This window comes from Exophiala bonariae (assembly GCF_035927105.1).
Source record: "Exophiala bonariae strain CCFEE 5792 chromosome Unknown scaffold_22, whole genome shotgun sequence".
Lineage (NCBI taxonomy): Eukaryota > Fungi > Ascomycota > Eurotiomycetes > Chaetothyriales > Herpotrichiellaceae > Exophiala > Exophiala bonariae.
In genome coordinates, this window is record NW_027042497.1 from 399,170 (window position 1) to 414,041 (window position 14,872).

At 50.3% G+C, this 14,872-nt stretch overlaps 4 protein-coding genes across 4 annotated transcripts; 2 read left to right on the top strand and 2 right to left on the bottom strand.

The window, feature by feature from the left end:
• Window positions 1-116: 116 nt before the first annotated feature.
• Window positions 117-1,382, bottom strand: LTR84_005961 (uncharacterized protein; the record flags this gene model as incomplete). Its single annotated transcript, XM_064849525.1, has 1 exon — window positions 117-1,382. The coding sequence occupies one exon, from the start codon at window positions 1,380-1,382 to the stop codon at window positions 117-119; it is 1,266 nt and encodes a 421-aa protein (XP_064703749.1).
• A 1,356-nt stretch (window positions 1,383-2,738) lies between these two features.
• Window positions 2,739-5,612, bottom strand: LTR84_005962 (uncharacterized protein; the record flags this gene model as incomplete). The annotated part of the gene is made up of 1 exon (XM_064849526.1): window positions 2,739-5,612. The coding sequence occupies one exon, from the start codon at window positions 5,610-5,612 to the stop codon at window positions 2,739-2,741; it is 2,874 nt and encodes a 957-aa protein (XP_064703750.1).
• A 739-nt stretch (window positions 5,613-6,351) lies between these two features.
• On the top strand, window positions 6,352-9,321 carry LTR84_005963 (uncharacterized protein; the record flags this gene model as incomplete). Its single annotated transcript, XM_064849527.1, has 1 exon — window positions 6,352-9,321. The coding sequence occupies one exon, from the start codon at window positions 6,352-6,354 to the stop codon at window positions 9,319-9,321; it is 2,970 nt and encodes a 989-aa protein (XP_064703751.1).
• Window positions 9,322-11,660: 2,339 nt separating this feature from the next.
• LTR84_005964 (uncharacterized protein) lies at window positions 11,661-14,430 on the top strand (the record flags this gene model as incomplete). Its single annotated transcript, XM_064849528.1, has 4 exons — window positions 11,661-12,410; window positions 12,506-13,795; window positions 13,844-14,278; window positions 14,329-14,430. The coding sequence occupies 4 exons, from the start codon at window positions 11,661-11,663 to the stop codon at window positions 14,428-14,430; spliced, it is 2,577 nt and encodes an 858-aa protein (XP_064703752.1).
• Window positions 14,431-14,872: the final 442 nt, after the last annotated feature.

Sequence of the window (14,872 nt, forward strand, 5' to 3'; positions counted from 1 at the left end):
AATACACAGCCACCTGGGCACTCATCGCTTGCCTTTCTTTCCCAACTCCGTACTCCGTCCTCCATTACACTACATCTCTATCCGTATGTCGTAGGTATTCATAGCACAAACAGCATCTATCTTGCAGACTTCTGAGGTGCCTTATTCTTCCCACCGGCACGCCCACCGAAACCCCACGAGATCTGATGTGCCACGTGAATCTCGACATTGAGGTCTTCAGCAAACGTCCAGATCAGGCCCGGGTTCTTCTGGAAATAACGCCCAACGAACACCGCATCCAGACCTGCAAGGTCGACGATCTCGGATGCTTGTTTGCCTTCGCTGATGGAGCCGACTGCCGTGACGGCGAGAGAGTCACCGACTTTGTCCTTGACGGCTTTGGCAAAGGGGACTTGGTAGCCTGGTCCGCCCTTGATTTTCTGCGCCGGATGGATTCCACCTGAGCTAACATCCAATAGATCAACGCCTAGCTCTTGTAGGATCGGTGCCAGCTTGACGGTGTCGTCGACGGTCCAGCTTTCGGGGAAGTCTTCTTGTCCTGATAGCCAGTCGTCGGCGCTGATGCGGAAGAATAGTGGCGTGTCTTTGGGGATGGCTGCTCGAACTGCTTCTGTGGTTTCCCGGATGAAGCGAGTTCTGTTTTCAAATGAGCCACCGTATTGATCGGTTCGTTTGTTGCTGACTGGGCTCAAGAATTCGTGCATCAGGTACCCGTGGGCACCATGGAGTTCAATGACATCAAATCCGACGTCAATGGCTCTCTTTGCCGTGGCGACAAACGCATCTTTGATTTGTTGAATGCCCTCGATGGTCAATTCTTTGGGGTTGGTGTATGTTGGTTGGAAGGCAATGGCACTTGGGGCAACAGTCTCGTCTGGCCATCCGTTGGCTTCTTCCAAGGCAACATTTCCCATACTCAGCCAGGGAGCGACAGTGCTAGCCTTTCGTCCAGCATGACCGATCTGGATACCAATCTTCTGACCCTGGCTGTGGGCAAACTCGACGATTCTCCGCAGAGGCTCCTTCTGGCTGTCTTTCCAGAGACCACTGTCTTCAGGGGTGATTCTTCCCTCTGGGGTGACCGAGGTTGCTTCGAGAATGGTGAGACCAGGACCGCGCTGCACGATGCCCCCTATGTGTGTGACGTGCCATTCCGTCATATGACCATCCTGAGCAGAGTATTGACACATGGGAGAGACGAAGACACGATTCTGAAAGGTGACGCCTCGGATGGTGAGAGGTTGAAATAATTTGGGGACGGCATGACCAGAGGATTGAGGGTTTTTGGCTGTCCCCGATGGTGGAACCTGTGCTGGTGTGAAGTATGAGATGCCCTCAGCAGGCTTGTTGATGATGAGGGGATGCTCTGTGATAGAACCCATGATGATGAATGTAGTGAGTACGGAGTAGAAGGTGTTGTTGGTGAGTGTGGTGATTTGGAGAGGGTCTTGTTCTCGGAAGTTCTATGTCTGAGGTTGATTGAAGAAGAAGAAAATGCAGAATGAGGTCAAATGAAGGCCGTGCCAGCGGTGTTATTTATTCATTCGGACTTCTTCAAGTCCAAGTCTACGTCTCTATGATGATAGGGTCGATACAGAATTCGCCATCCTCAGTGCCGACCCGGCATCATCAGCCAAACCTTACAGACCACCTGGGTAGTTCATCCGTGGCTGCATGAGGGCATAAACCAACAGCCACTGCCAGCGGTACAACTTGAACTCCAAGCTGAGGATCGTACAAGAAAGGGCATCACTATTTACTAAGCACCCTTCGGCGAACTTGGACTTTTCTCGAAGGGGAGATCCACCGGAGAGTCAAATAGAAGAAATCGATGCAGAAATGATGTAAGAAGGCAGCCATCAGGAGAGAAAAGCCGGCTCCGAATGGTCGATTCGGAGGATTTGGAAGAACCACAACCAACAGTTTTCATTATTCTATTCGGAAGGGTCCTGCACACTCATCAATAAGCGTCACTATCGGTCGGTGCCCTCCAATCCCGCCTTCCAAGCTTCTTGACAAATCCGAGCCTCAACCGAATTGTGAGAGGTCTTTTTGGGACGAAAAGACGTTGTCATTCACCTTCACAATTTCACCTTCCATCACGGTCCATCTCCAACTTTTGCGGATTGACTTTTCTGTCTGACAGTATTTGTGCTCTGCTTACGTCAAATGGCGGTTGCATTGCCGTTTTGGAGTAGCCTTCAATGAGACTTGGTGAGACAGCCACCGTTCGACTTTATCAGAGTGCTTGCACAATTCCCAACAATCAATTGGGGACATTGAGAGCTCACAAAAATGATAGATCATTTCGTACAGTCTAGCTGTAAACGTTCTCCCACATCAGGAGATAGATGGGTCAAGGGTCTCGTACAGCGCGCTTCATATATCTATCTGGAGACAAAGCGCCGGAAGCCTAAACCGAACTCAACCCAGGTTTATTCTTTTTGGGAAAACACCAGTTACATAACACGTCTTCTTGCGGCACATATTGTAGGCATCATGCAATGAACGTTCTTTTGTAGGCAGTACTAAGTACCTACTAGTAGGCCTTCTAGGGGATTAATCATCGTGTAACAATAACTGTCATTCGCTTGCTAACATCTCATGTACTGATATACTCCGGCTGTGTGTGCTGATACTAGGTACTTTGTAGGGAGCGTAGAACCCGACGCTGTGTACCTGCGGTCCTTTTGCCGTCGCCACCAAGAGAAGACATCTCTCATTCTCATTCTCATTGATTAGATGTTGCCAATCACCACCATATACCTCAACTTCCCATCCTTGGTCGTCTTGGTCGTATCACAAGCCCCAAGTCCATCATCGAGAACCATCTGGCTGCTCTTCCATCCCCAGCTCTTGCTAACGTCAAACTTGTCCGGTGCACTCTCATAGATGCTCAGTAGTCGTCCCGCTTTGCTGGGGGAATAGATTTTGAAGTACGTCTTGATGGTTGGCCGACCATCCATGTATGGAGGGATTGCCGAAATGTTGAACTTCCTGTTCACTCGCAGTAGTTCTTCATCCTCATCGTCAGAGTCAAGCATCAAGGATGATGATATCCACTGCTCTCCCGCCTTTGAATTGGGTGTCTGCGATGTCTTCCGTGCTCTCCCTGGTCCTCCCGCCCTCCTGTCAGACGACAATACCTCACCTTCGGTATCGCCCACCAGCCCAAAGTCTTGCCCAGCGTCTTCATCGTGGTCAGCACCCATCGCCAACCCAATGTCCTCGGATCGAAATCCTCGACTTCGACGCTCATTTCTCCGCAATAACATCTCTCGCTCCAGCTGTCCAATCCGGTCATCCACCGAGGCTGGAACGAACTGGGCGAGTGGGTCATCACATGGTTCTTTGTCCTTAGCCCGGTGTAGATATATACCAAGTTGTGGCGCTTTGGACGTGTTGACGCGCTGAATATAGAGATTCCACATACTCCCTGCATACCATACTGTGTGAGAGTACACTCGCTTCTTTTCTTTGAGTGTCCGTGGATGCGGGAACTCCGCCGAGAAGCGGAATGGCGGATAATGGCTGTATCTTGGTGACAACGTCGGCGAGTACCCACGCGATGGCGGTCTACCATTGTCAGCTGCATTTCCCATGTTGAAATCAAGAGCCCACGCAACATCCGTGGGCTCAAGACTGGCTGACAGTCTAGCGGCGTTAGTAGTCCATTCCGCAATACTCGTCGAGTTGGCAGCTAGAGTTGCCTCCCTAGTACCACCCATGATACATGATACATCATGTGTAGGTATCCAGAACTTCCGAGGTTTGCCGTTACCATCCCATGAGCCTGACTCCATCTCATTGGAGCTATCATTAGAAGCCTCGATTGTGGACTCACGCGATTTGCCTTTTCTCTTTCTGGTTTCCTGCTTCAATTGGTACTCGGCATTTTCAACCTCCTCCGCCACATCACTCAGCCCTAGCTCAACGTCGCCATCCCTTGCATTGAGCACTTTTTGTCGAAGTTCCATCGACATCCAAAGCGCGTCCGAAATCACTTTTTCGGGCAGTACAGGGACTCCAAGAATATCTCTCTGGCCCTTGATCTGTTGAAGTTGCTCAAATCTTAGATGAACATAATGGATTCCCTCGTCGAGCAGTACCAGTAAGGGGGCGATTTCTGGTGAGGTGTAGAGGGCAATCCAAGCTTCATCCTTCTCGGAAACATAACGATTGTGTCCAGAATGACGATATGTTGTGTCAAACCTTACCGCGAAGAACCGAAGGCTGTTAGGCTTCGGAACAAGATAGCGTCCTCCAGGAGAGACGAGGCCATTCTCGACAGCTTTCGCCCGCAAGCGGCGATTCAGAAGTTTCAACACCAAGTACCAACGATCCCATTCGCCAGGTACAAAGAAAGGGTCACCACCCACGATCTCCCGAACAATCTCGGCGGGGATCTCATCCCAGTACTCGTATGGCATTTCCCATCCATCTCTGCACAGCATTGCCTTTGCCGATGCCAATATACGATCTCCAGCTTTGCCATAGAAGTTGTGGGTGACAAGTTTGATGAGGCTGTGAAGTGTGGCCGGCTGCATTTGACGTAGAATTGAATCTACACAAGAGTCGACTAGCTCGGGCATATCAAGCCAGCAAGCTGTGGCGAACAATCCTATGGCCTCATCCTCCTCCTGTTCGGGAAAATGAGTACCATAAAGCCTTTTCATGGCAAGTTCAAATGCGCTTTGCGTAATATTGGCATCCAGTTCTTCCGGAAGGATGGTCATCTCCTGAGCTCGGCTTTCCACCCACGAACCACCGAATGCGGAAGAAAAGTATGGTACGCGATCAAGAAGTAGCTTGTGCAATTTGTAGCTCCGTCCAAATGCACGGATCGTAATGTCTGAATGTCTGCCTTCTTCGAATCCATGATGTAGCAAATGTCCACTTAACGTCGCTATGTCATTACTCCGACCAACCCCAGAGACTGCGCGGAAATGGGAGGGTCGACTGGGAGGAAATGCCCCAGGACTCGTCACATCACTGGCAACGAATAAACGCGCCAGGTGTGCTGATGTGTTGGTAGCAGCGCCATCGTATGATGGGCCAATGGTACTTGTTGTTGGATCATCGACGTCTTTCTCCAGGTGCAGTAGAGGATACCTTGGGGTCATGCCGGTAGGAATTGCAGAGGGAGTTACATCTCCCAAGCGAATATTCATTCGCCGATTACCACCGGCACTTGTTAATGCTGCTACAGGATTCGAACTGCTTGATGCCATAGCAGTGCTCAGAGATGCTTGAGCGGTGTTTGCGGAAATCGAAGCTGTAGGTGGCCCTGAGACGAAGATCGATCGCAAAGGAGGGTCGAAAGAAATCGGAGAAGTAGGCGCTATTTCATTATAACCCAGTGAAGGAGTGTGGTTTGCGGAGATTGCTCGCCTTTGCGAAGGCCTTGAAGGCAGTGAAGGCGGTCTGGTCATGCTAGAAGCTCCCGCCTGGCCAAAGTATGGCGAAGATGATCCCGAAGGATTGATAGCACCTGTATCACTCCACGCACTTCCATTTCTTGCTGAGGTAGAGGGAGATGATTCTAGCCCAGAAAGCAAACCTTCCAGATCATCCCTCCGTGGACTCCATCCAGAGAACTGTTCCTGATCCATACCAAGATGATTCAAAACACTGATTAGCCTTGTCCCGTGATGAGACTTGCACTCATAACAACCGAGCTTCACCGAACCAAAGCTACTTGCAACGGTTTGGCTATTATGTATGGAGCAGATGGCACTTGATAGATGCCCATAGAGAGCCTTGTAGCCTGACTTTGGTCATCCGCTTCAAATGGGGCAGCTGGCCAGTTGTGGACCGAGGGAGATGTAAGGTCTCGGTTGCAATCTGTGAAGAGAAGGCGATTGACCACAGAGAACACTCTCACAGTGGTACAGCCACCATTTCAAGCTCGAGTTCTTCAAAGGCAGAAGTTGGCTTGTACGGGATAATTGTTGGTAACAGGTGTAGTGGCGGTGCCAGATGATCATACAGGGTCACAAGATGTACGATGGAAAGAGGCAAAGAGCGACAGTACGGATAGGTGCCCAGGTGGTGCGGGGAGGGCATCGTTTCAGGCATGTAAAGCATAATCTGGGGACTGACGCTTATAGTTTATTGCTCCAACGTATTAAGGCAAGCCGCAGTCTGTCGGAGTTAGGTCTTTGTTTCCGCTCCCAGTTCAACGTCGAGTCCAAGATTCCTGAGAGACCATCCGACACATGAAGCATTCCTAGCAATCATTGCCCCGTGTTCTCCAAAGCCTGAACTTCGTATTGGCCATATCCTCTCACGGCCTTCACATGTGGCGGTGAACAATGGAGACTTGTTGCACAGCATCATCCCAGGGTCAAAATGAATGGCTCTGTGACTGCAAATAACGATGTGTCTCATATCGACAGCCCTCCCTCGAGTCGTGAACCTTTAGCAGCAGTCGATAGCCCCGATCCCACAAAGCAGTCACGTTCCAACCTACAAATACGCCGGCTACTGTCTTACGAAGACCGCCATCGTCAAGCAAGCAATGGTTTACATCAAACGCAGAATGCGAGTGGTTTGAAAGAGGCAGATTCTGGTGACCAGTCCATGCCGCTATCCGTGTCCAAACAGAGCCACATCTCCTCGGCTGGTGTAGAATCAGGGGAGGATGTTGTCAGCAGGAAACCCATGCTGCCAATCATCAATGGTGTACCAATGGATGATAAATCTTCCATCGCTGTGAGCGATCATGAGTCCAACCATGGCAGTAATATTTTCAATGGCATGCCTACCCCAACACCTCAAATACTTGTGGATGCCAACGCCCAAGATACCATCAGCCTATCTACAGAGACAAAAGATGAGCGCGTGCTTAAGTTGTCTCCTGATCAATTACAGAAACTGACATCAAGCCCGGAGTCACTACCCGTGAGGCCGATTGCGAGACGCCCTCAGTCGCAAGTTGTCTCCCAGACTCTTCTCGGGTTGAATGGTCCTCATGCTGCATCGGCCAAGGTCGTAGGAACCATTGACGAAAGCACATTTCTGGACGGCAACCCAAGCGCACCAGAACATATTGATGGCAAGAAGTCTCGCCATCTTACAGTAGAGACCAGCAACCGCCCTAGTCAGCCATCAACAAGTCCAGGCCTAAGACCATGGGCCCCTCAAAGAGCCTTGTCAACCCCAAACTCGGTTAAGAGCCCACAGTCACCTTCAAAGCATGATCGACCACGGCCAAGTTTGAAACCTCCTCCTGAGTCTTCATCCCGTCAGGAAGCGTCAGACGGCCGGAGATACTCCTCGTCGGGACGACCGCTTCCTTCTCCAATGCCTGCATCGATTCCTCTTCCTCCACTTTCTATTGCTACGTATCTGGAACTAGAACTCTCTTCACAGCGTCCCTCCCATCTTTATATCCATCGAACGGCGAACAACGACTTTCCATATGAATCCTCCCGAGTCAAGATTGAGAGACTGGTCAATTTCTTGATGCTACCTCCACATCTTGAGGGAGTCTTGTGGTTTGGTACTCTTGCCTGCCTTGATGCCTGGCTTTACACGTTTACCATCCTACCTCTCCGGCTACTCAAGTCCTTCTATATCCTTGGGCAATCGTGTATCACGAATTTGATGAAGGAGATCAACTTTGTGTCGAATTTTGTCTTCATTGGATCTGGGAGAATGTGGAGGCGGCGCCGAAGCAGTGTAGTGCCAGTCGCAAATCGAAAATCATCAGGACCAGGGTCAACTGAGCAACCAGGTCTTCCGTACGGACCTTCGTTGCATCGCAAACACAGCGCACACCACCACCGAACAAAATCAGTGCCCTCAACGCTGCTGCCCGACGACAAGGCAGACATGCTCAAGGGGCTTCTTATCATATGTACATGCGTCATCCTCCTCAGGCTTGATGCCAGCCGAATGTACCATTGGATCCGTGGACAGGCGGCGATCAAGCTATATGTCATCTATAACCTTCTGGAAGTTTGCGATCGACTGTTTTCGGCCATTGGCCAAGACGTACTAGAGTGCCTGTTCTCGCGAGAGGCGTTGGAAAGGAAACCCGATGGGCATAGCAAGATCTTGCGCCCTTTATGGTTGTTCCTCCTTGCTCTGACCTATACGGTCATACATTCCACGGCGCTGTTCTTCCAAGTGATCACGCTGAATGTGGCTGTCAACTCGTATTCGAATGCTCTCATTACTTTACTCATGTCCAATCAATTCGTGGAGATCAAATCGACAGTGTTCAAAAAGTTTGAGAAGGAGAACCTCTTCCAATTGACCTGCGCCGATGTGGTTGAGCGATTCCAGCTCTGGCATATGCTGATCATCATTGCGTCGCGCAACATTGTAGAGACAGGAGAGTTGCGCTCGCCGTTTGGACTCGGGTCATCCACACCGTCTTTTACCGTCAGTCCATCAGCAACATCAGTGCTGAACGGCAGTGCTTCATTTGCCCAAGGAACTCCTCCCAATTCAGCAAGCTCATTTCTGCCGAGGTCTTTTACACTGGTGCCGACGATAGTGGAATCGATAACATCGTATGTCCCTGCAGTCAGTCAGGTTCTAGGCCCGTTTTTGATCGTACTTGGATCTGAAATGATGGTTGACTGGATCAAGCATGCGTATATCAACAAATTCAACAATACTCGGCCGGCGATCTACGATCGTTTCTTGGACGTTCTTGCGAAAGACTACTATACGAATGCGTTTGGAGATCAGAACCTTACCAAGAGACTTGGGTTGCCTGTGATCCCGCTGAGCTGTCTCCTGATCCGAGCGAGTTTCCAGACATACCAGATGTTCATGGCCGCCTGGGTACCATCGACACCTCCTACGTCATCAACCAGCTTGGCGAGTATTCATGCACAATTCGCGACATCACGGTCAACCATGCCAATGACTACGGGAGCGGCGATTTCCAAAACGGTGGACGACATTATACGTGCCATTCCCGCGGTGATTACGAGCTCGAGCATTGTGACCCACCTGACCACGGTTCTCACGTTTCTCCTGATATTTTTGGTGCTCCTGGCTTGCAAACTGGTGCTTGGGATGCTCCTTTTGGCTTTTGCAAGATCTCGATATCGATCGATGAAGCAGCGAGAGAAGAGCTCGGTGCACCACGTGGAGGGGGGCCGTCGTGTTGGTGGGTGGGGTGTCGTTGAGGTGGATGAAGACAAACGACGGTGGATCTATGAAGACGACCCAGCAGGAATGCGAGGGCTGCGTGAAAGGGAGGAGAAAGACAAACAAAAGCAGCAAAAGGAGAAAGTGATCGGAGTTGAGAGTTTCGACAAGGTCAAGCGTTATGAAATGGTAGCAAAGCGAATCTGGTAGTGCAAGCAGGAAATCTCGCTTGAGGCTAGGCGATGGAACAGCGAGATGCCGGATATGTCTTCCACTGTACGGAAGCGAAGACTGAACAGGAGCTGTGTTTCAAATTCGACAGTTGCCAAGGCGTACAAATGAAAGACGTGATATCGCTGCGAATCAGTACCGCTAGTAAGCCCCGGAGTATGTAATTGTAGGGATCTGAGAAGGTTCTGAGAAGGAGGAAAACAGCAGAAACGCGTTGTCAAACCCCATTGATGCATGAAAGGCATTTCAGATTCTGTGCATCACGGGCGAACGGTTGGACAGCAGCTTCCAGGCTGTAACGTCGAGTAGTCCGAGGGGGGAAGCAGCCTGAGGTTTGATTGTGATTGTCAAATCATTGAAATGTCTGCATGGTCCAACCTGTCGTAACTAGAACGCCCACTGCACCAGGGAAAAGCGGCTTCTGGGGCGGGCCGCAAACAATAAAAAAACCAGATTAAGGGAAAAGAAAGGCCAATGGGCCGCCTGGGGAATGGATTTACGCTTCCATCTGACACACGAATCAATCTATCTCGGATCCCCACCCTGCCCAGGTGATGCCTGGGAGTGGGAGGGGGTTCAAACCATTGACACGCCTTGCAGAGATGTACCATCGTTTGTCCCCTGCCAATGGCCATGATCAGATAGATGGTAGGATAACCTTTTGTCAAGATGGGGGGTGGGAATTTGAGAAAAACCTTATCCTTGTACACTGGCTTCTGGGTGTTTCAGGTTTGCCAGGAGTTCTGGCGTGATCCATGCTTGGAGGGTTATCCGTATCCATTGATTCTGGTGGAGCCTTGAGATTTGGTGTTCAAGTTATGATTTCGGAAATATTGTTTGTGTTGTGTAAAAGTACGAGGTGGGTTGATTGAAAAGTCGACCGTGCAGCATGATGATGATGATGGTTCATGTGCAGTGTGCTTTTAGTTTTTAGTAACTCACTGGGACAAATAAAGAACATGGTACAGGAGCATGCACGCACAGGCATTGATCAACACACGTGGAGGTGGCAGTGCACTGCATTCTAAGAAGTCTGCCTTGGATCGGCGCTGGCATCAGCGTGGCAGTGGCAGTTCTGGAGAATGTGGTACTGGAAGCCTACGAGTCTGGATAACGATGATCATTGCCGTCTAGTACCTACTTGTTCTACTATCCGGGAATCGATAGCTCGGTTAGGTGACGCGTTATCGATTGCGCTTCGAGATAGTAGATTGTTATTTCAAGTATCATCGGTTGCCAGACCATTGACAATTGTCTCAACCTGCAGTGACGAGACTCGGCAGGTGATAGAGACCACGGCGGCAGAGTGATACTCACTCGTACTGGTTCGAAGTTGCAGGTGGTCTTGTGTAAACCAAAGTCACCCGAGGCTCCTGCGGGTCAACCGTTTTGACCCAGTCAAAGATCCACTGCACCAAGTACGGAGTACTATCGGATGGACAACACGACTAGGAGGCGATTGTTGGTTTGTCCAGTTGATATTCTATAGCTTACATGTTCAACATCATCATATACAATAATCTGACGTGAGTACCGGATAGCTCCTGGTGGAAAACTGGTGGACTGTGGAGATACTTAAAGAGACCTCAATGGACATGCCCCCTGCTCGTGTTATTCGAGGCTCCAAGGACAAGACCCGGCAATTTGCAAATGCAGTGGGCTCCCTATCCGTATAGCTTGTCGATCTCAGGCTGGCCGGTTGACTACTACTTGACCTCAGGCTTGACTTTTCTTACTTAGACCAACCGTTGTCCGTAGTCTTGTCTCTTGTCACTCCTTGACCACCGATACTCTCACAAACCGTAACAGATGGTTGTTATCACTTAATACTGGCATCGTCTTCACTTTCTCCCTCTCAGGCTCTCGGTGCGGCTGTCACAGAATTGCGCTTACCCTGGAAGACTTTAATTAAGCGCCACGGTGCAAGCTTGTTTTTTCCTCGCCCAGCGCCCGCCCGCTACGAGATCCAAGGACTGTTCTCCGTCCTCGGTACGGAGTACCTCGTACCCTGGGTGGCCTGTGCCTGTGCCTGTGCCTGTACCAGCCTGCCAGGTGTCAGTGCACCTTGACTCTCTGCTCCTTACACCCAACACCCAGGCCTGCCTGCCAGTGTATTCACACTAGTTAGTTGGTCCACCACTTACCACTAATTGGCACCCGCCCGCGCCTGCCAGCGCCTTGCCTAATATCTCCCCTGCCAGTGTCAGTGCCCGTGCACCACACCATCACCAGTGCCCGCCTGCCTGGTCTGCCAACTCCAGAATCACAACCGATCTAACCACCACGTCGTCTATCCTCCGACACCTGCCAGCTTGATTATGGACTCTGATATCCATGCTGCTGGTTCCAAACGTCGTCGAGCCACCTTGACCAAGAATCCCCCTCCATCTGCCTATCCTGCATCCTCTCACAGCGTCCTTCGCAAACCCCAGTCTCAAGCCACCCTCCAGCGAGCCCCATCAGCTCCTTCACCATACCGTGATCCACGATCCAACGACTTCACCTCCAAATCTGCCCGTGACTTCCACCAGAGAACTCACTCCAGCGCCTGCGCTTCCTCCACGTCTTCTCTCGAGCATATCAGTGCTTCTCACTCTCCCGTCATCCCAACCGCAGACTACTTTCCAACAACCTTCCACACCCACCGCAGCCCAACGTCACTACCACTCTCTCCCCAAACGTCAGATGACCGTCACAAGGACTTGATCGGTGCGCCATTCGACGCTTCAGGTCTTCTCCTGTCCTTCCAAACCACCGTGGCACAGGATGAGCAGCGACAACAATCATCACAACTAAATCAGAGCACCGTCACCTCCGATCTACGACATCATCCATTGCGCAACTCCCAGACCATTGGTCCTGGTGGTATCACCATGATGGAAGTCACCCCTCCCAAATCCGAGAATGGCATTCTCAGTCCCAAACGTTTCTCTGGTGATGGTCAGAATTCAAAACCTCCTGGTCCTCTACGGAAGAAGAGTGGCTTCTCAACCTTTGTCAACAACATGCTGGGTTCTCCCAGAACAATCAAAATCTCCGCGCCCGAGAACCCCATGCATATGATTCATGTTGGGTACGATAATCAGACCGGGCAGTTTACGGCAAGTTCTATTCCCCTGTCTTCGGATTTAGAATCTTCGATCGCTAACATAATCTTGACTAGGGACTTCCTGCGGACTGGCAGAGAATTCTAGCCGACAGCGGCATTTCCAAGAATGAGCAGGAACAAAATCCCCAAATGATGGTCAACATTGTGGAGACGTACAAGAGTAATTTTGGTGGACAAGATGATGGCATCTGGCAAAAGTTTGACCACGCAAAGCTTTCGGATTCACCCAAGAGCAGCAATGGCAGTCAACAAAGTCCCGCAACCCCCATTATCGGCAGCAGTCCTAACGCATATTCTCCCATCACCGGCGTTATATCTCCTCCCGCCAGTCCACGATTTCCCCAGAATCATGAAGGCAGCTTTGAGAATCCGAGAGCAGCTCCTCCAATCCCTAACAAACCTCCCGCCCATGTCGTGAATAAACAACCAGTCTTGATGATGCCACAACGACCTGCTCCCAAACCTCCCGTTCAGAACCTTCGCGATATCGCACCGAACCGACCTGCACCACCACCTCCGTTATCGAGAGACTTGCCGTTGCGCCCCAGCACTGAGCAATCAATGCCACCACCTATCACATCTCCGCCAGTTCCATCACCATTACCCCATCATGAAGAGATGCGCAGCCGATCCAATTCAAAAAGCCCAGCAATCGCGACTGCACCACCCCGCACCCAGCCTTCCATTCAGTCACCCGTTCAATATCAACAGCAACAGGAGCATGCCATGGCATTGGCACAACAGGCCATTCAGAGCAAGCAACTGGATCGTAGTCGAAGTCAACGTCAAATCGCACAAGGTGCACCCGAAGTTCCTCCCAAGCTTCTACCTGAGATGGTGCAAATTACGCCTCATGTACCACAAGTTCAATATGGAGGTGCAACAGACCCTGCCATTATCCAGGCTCAGCAACAGTTGAACAAGGTTGGACCTGCTCCGGGACCACGGCCTCGCGCCAAGCGCCAGCAAAGCAATATTATTGATGTCACGGCGCGACTCAAGGCGATCTGCAGTCCTGGTGATCCCACCTCCAAGTACTCGAATCTGAGCAAGATCGGTCAAGGTGCATCTGGTGGGGTTTTCATGGCATTTGAAAACCCTGGCAGGAGATGTGTTGCGATCAAACAAATGAATTTGGAACAACAGCCAAAGAAGGATCTGATCATCAACGAAATCATTGTGATGAAGGACTCGAAGCACAAGAATGTCGTCAACTTTATCGACAGCTATTTACATGATGGGGAGCTCTGGGTGGTGATGGAATACATGCAAGGAGGCAGTCTTACGGATGTGGTCACGTTCAACGTGATGAGTGAAGGACAGATTGCTGCTGTTTGCAGAGAGGTGAGTTTGGCAGGCGCGAAAAGCCAGGAAACAGACTGACTTGACTAGACATTGTTTGGCTTGCAACATCTTCATTCCAAAAACGTCATTCATCGAGATATCAAGTCCGACAACATTTTGCTTTCGGAGAGAGGCGACATCAAATTGACTGATTTCGGTTTCTGTGCGCAAATCAATGATTCGCAAAACAAGCGTACTACCATGGTCGGTACACCGTATTGGATGGCCCCTGAAGTCGTGACTCGTAAGGAATACGGTCGCAAGGTGGACATCTGGAGTTTGGGTATCATGGCAATCGAAATGATTGAAGGAGAACCACCATACCTTACAGAATCCCCACTCCGAGCTCTGTACTTGATCGCCAAATATGGGACACCACGTATCAAGGATGAAGCAGCTCTGACACCTGTTTTCCGGGATTTCTTGCATTTTGCTTTGAAAGTCGAACCAGAGAAACGAGCAAGTGCTCATGATCTTCTTCATGTAAGTTGTGTTTGAGTTCCTGAGGTGAGATTTGCTGACAATATTGGCAGCATCCATTTATGAGTTGTTGTGCCCCACTTCCCAGTCTCGCACCTCTTGTACAATCGGCAAGAGAGAGCAGAGCTGCAGAGAAGGCCAACCGAGGCAATTAACAGTGGCATTGCTTTCAAACATTAATTTGTAACACTAATCTTGCTTCAATTCGATGGTGTATGGCCGGCAAGAAGAAGCCGTACTGGAGAAGGTGGTCACATGCCACGAGATTTCTGTGGTTTCATTATGAGGGAGAGATGACAGTCCAAATGCTGTCGATATGACCATATGAATACGATGACAGATCATCCCAACGACCGATCTTTTTCTCATTTCACACCCGCCGGGGAGATGTGAGATATGGGCTTGACACAATACATTTTCACGACCTTCTGCGAACACAATGATGATGACATGAACTGGCGTAAGAGGGGAATGGGGCTCATGATGAGCAATGAGAGCTTTCGAAGCTAGATCTAGTGCTAGAACGCACAGGCGTTTCGACATGGGGATTTCTTCCACATGTCTATCTTCAGGTCAGGATTCATGGACCACAAGATG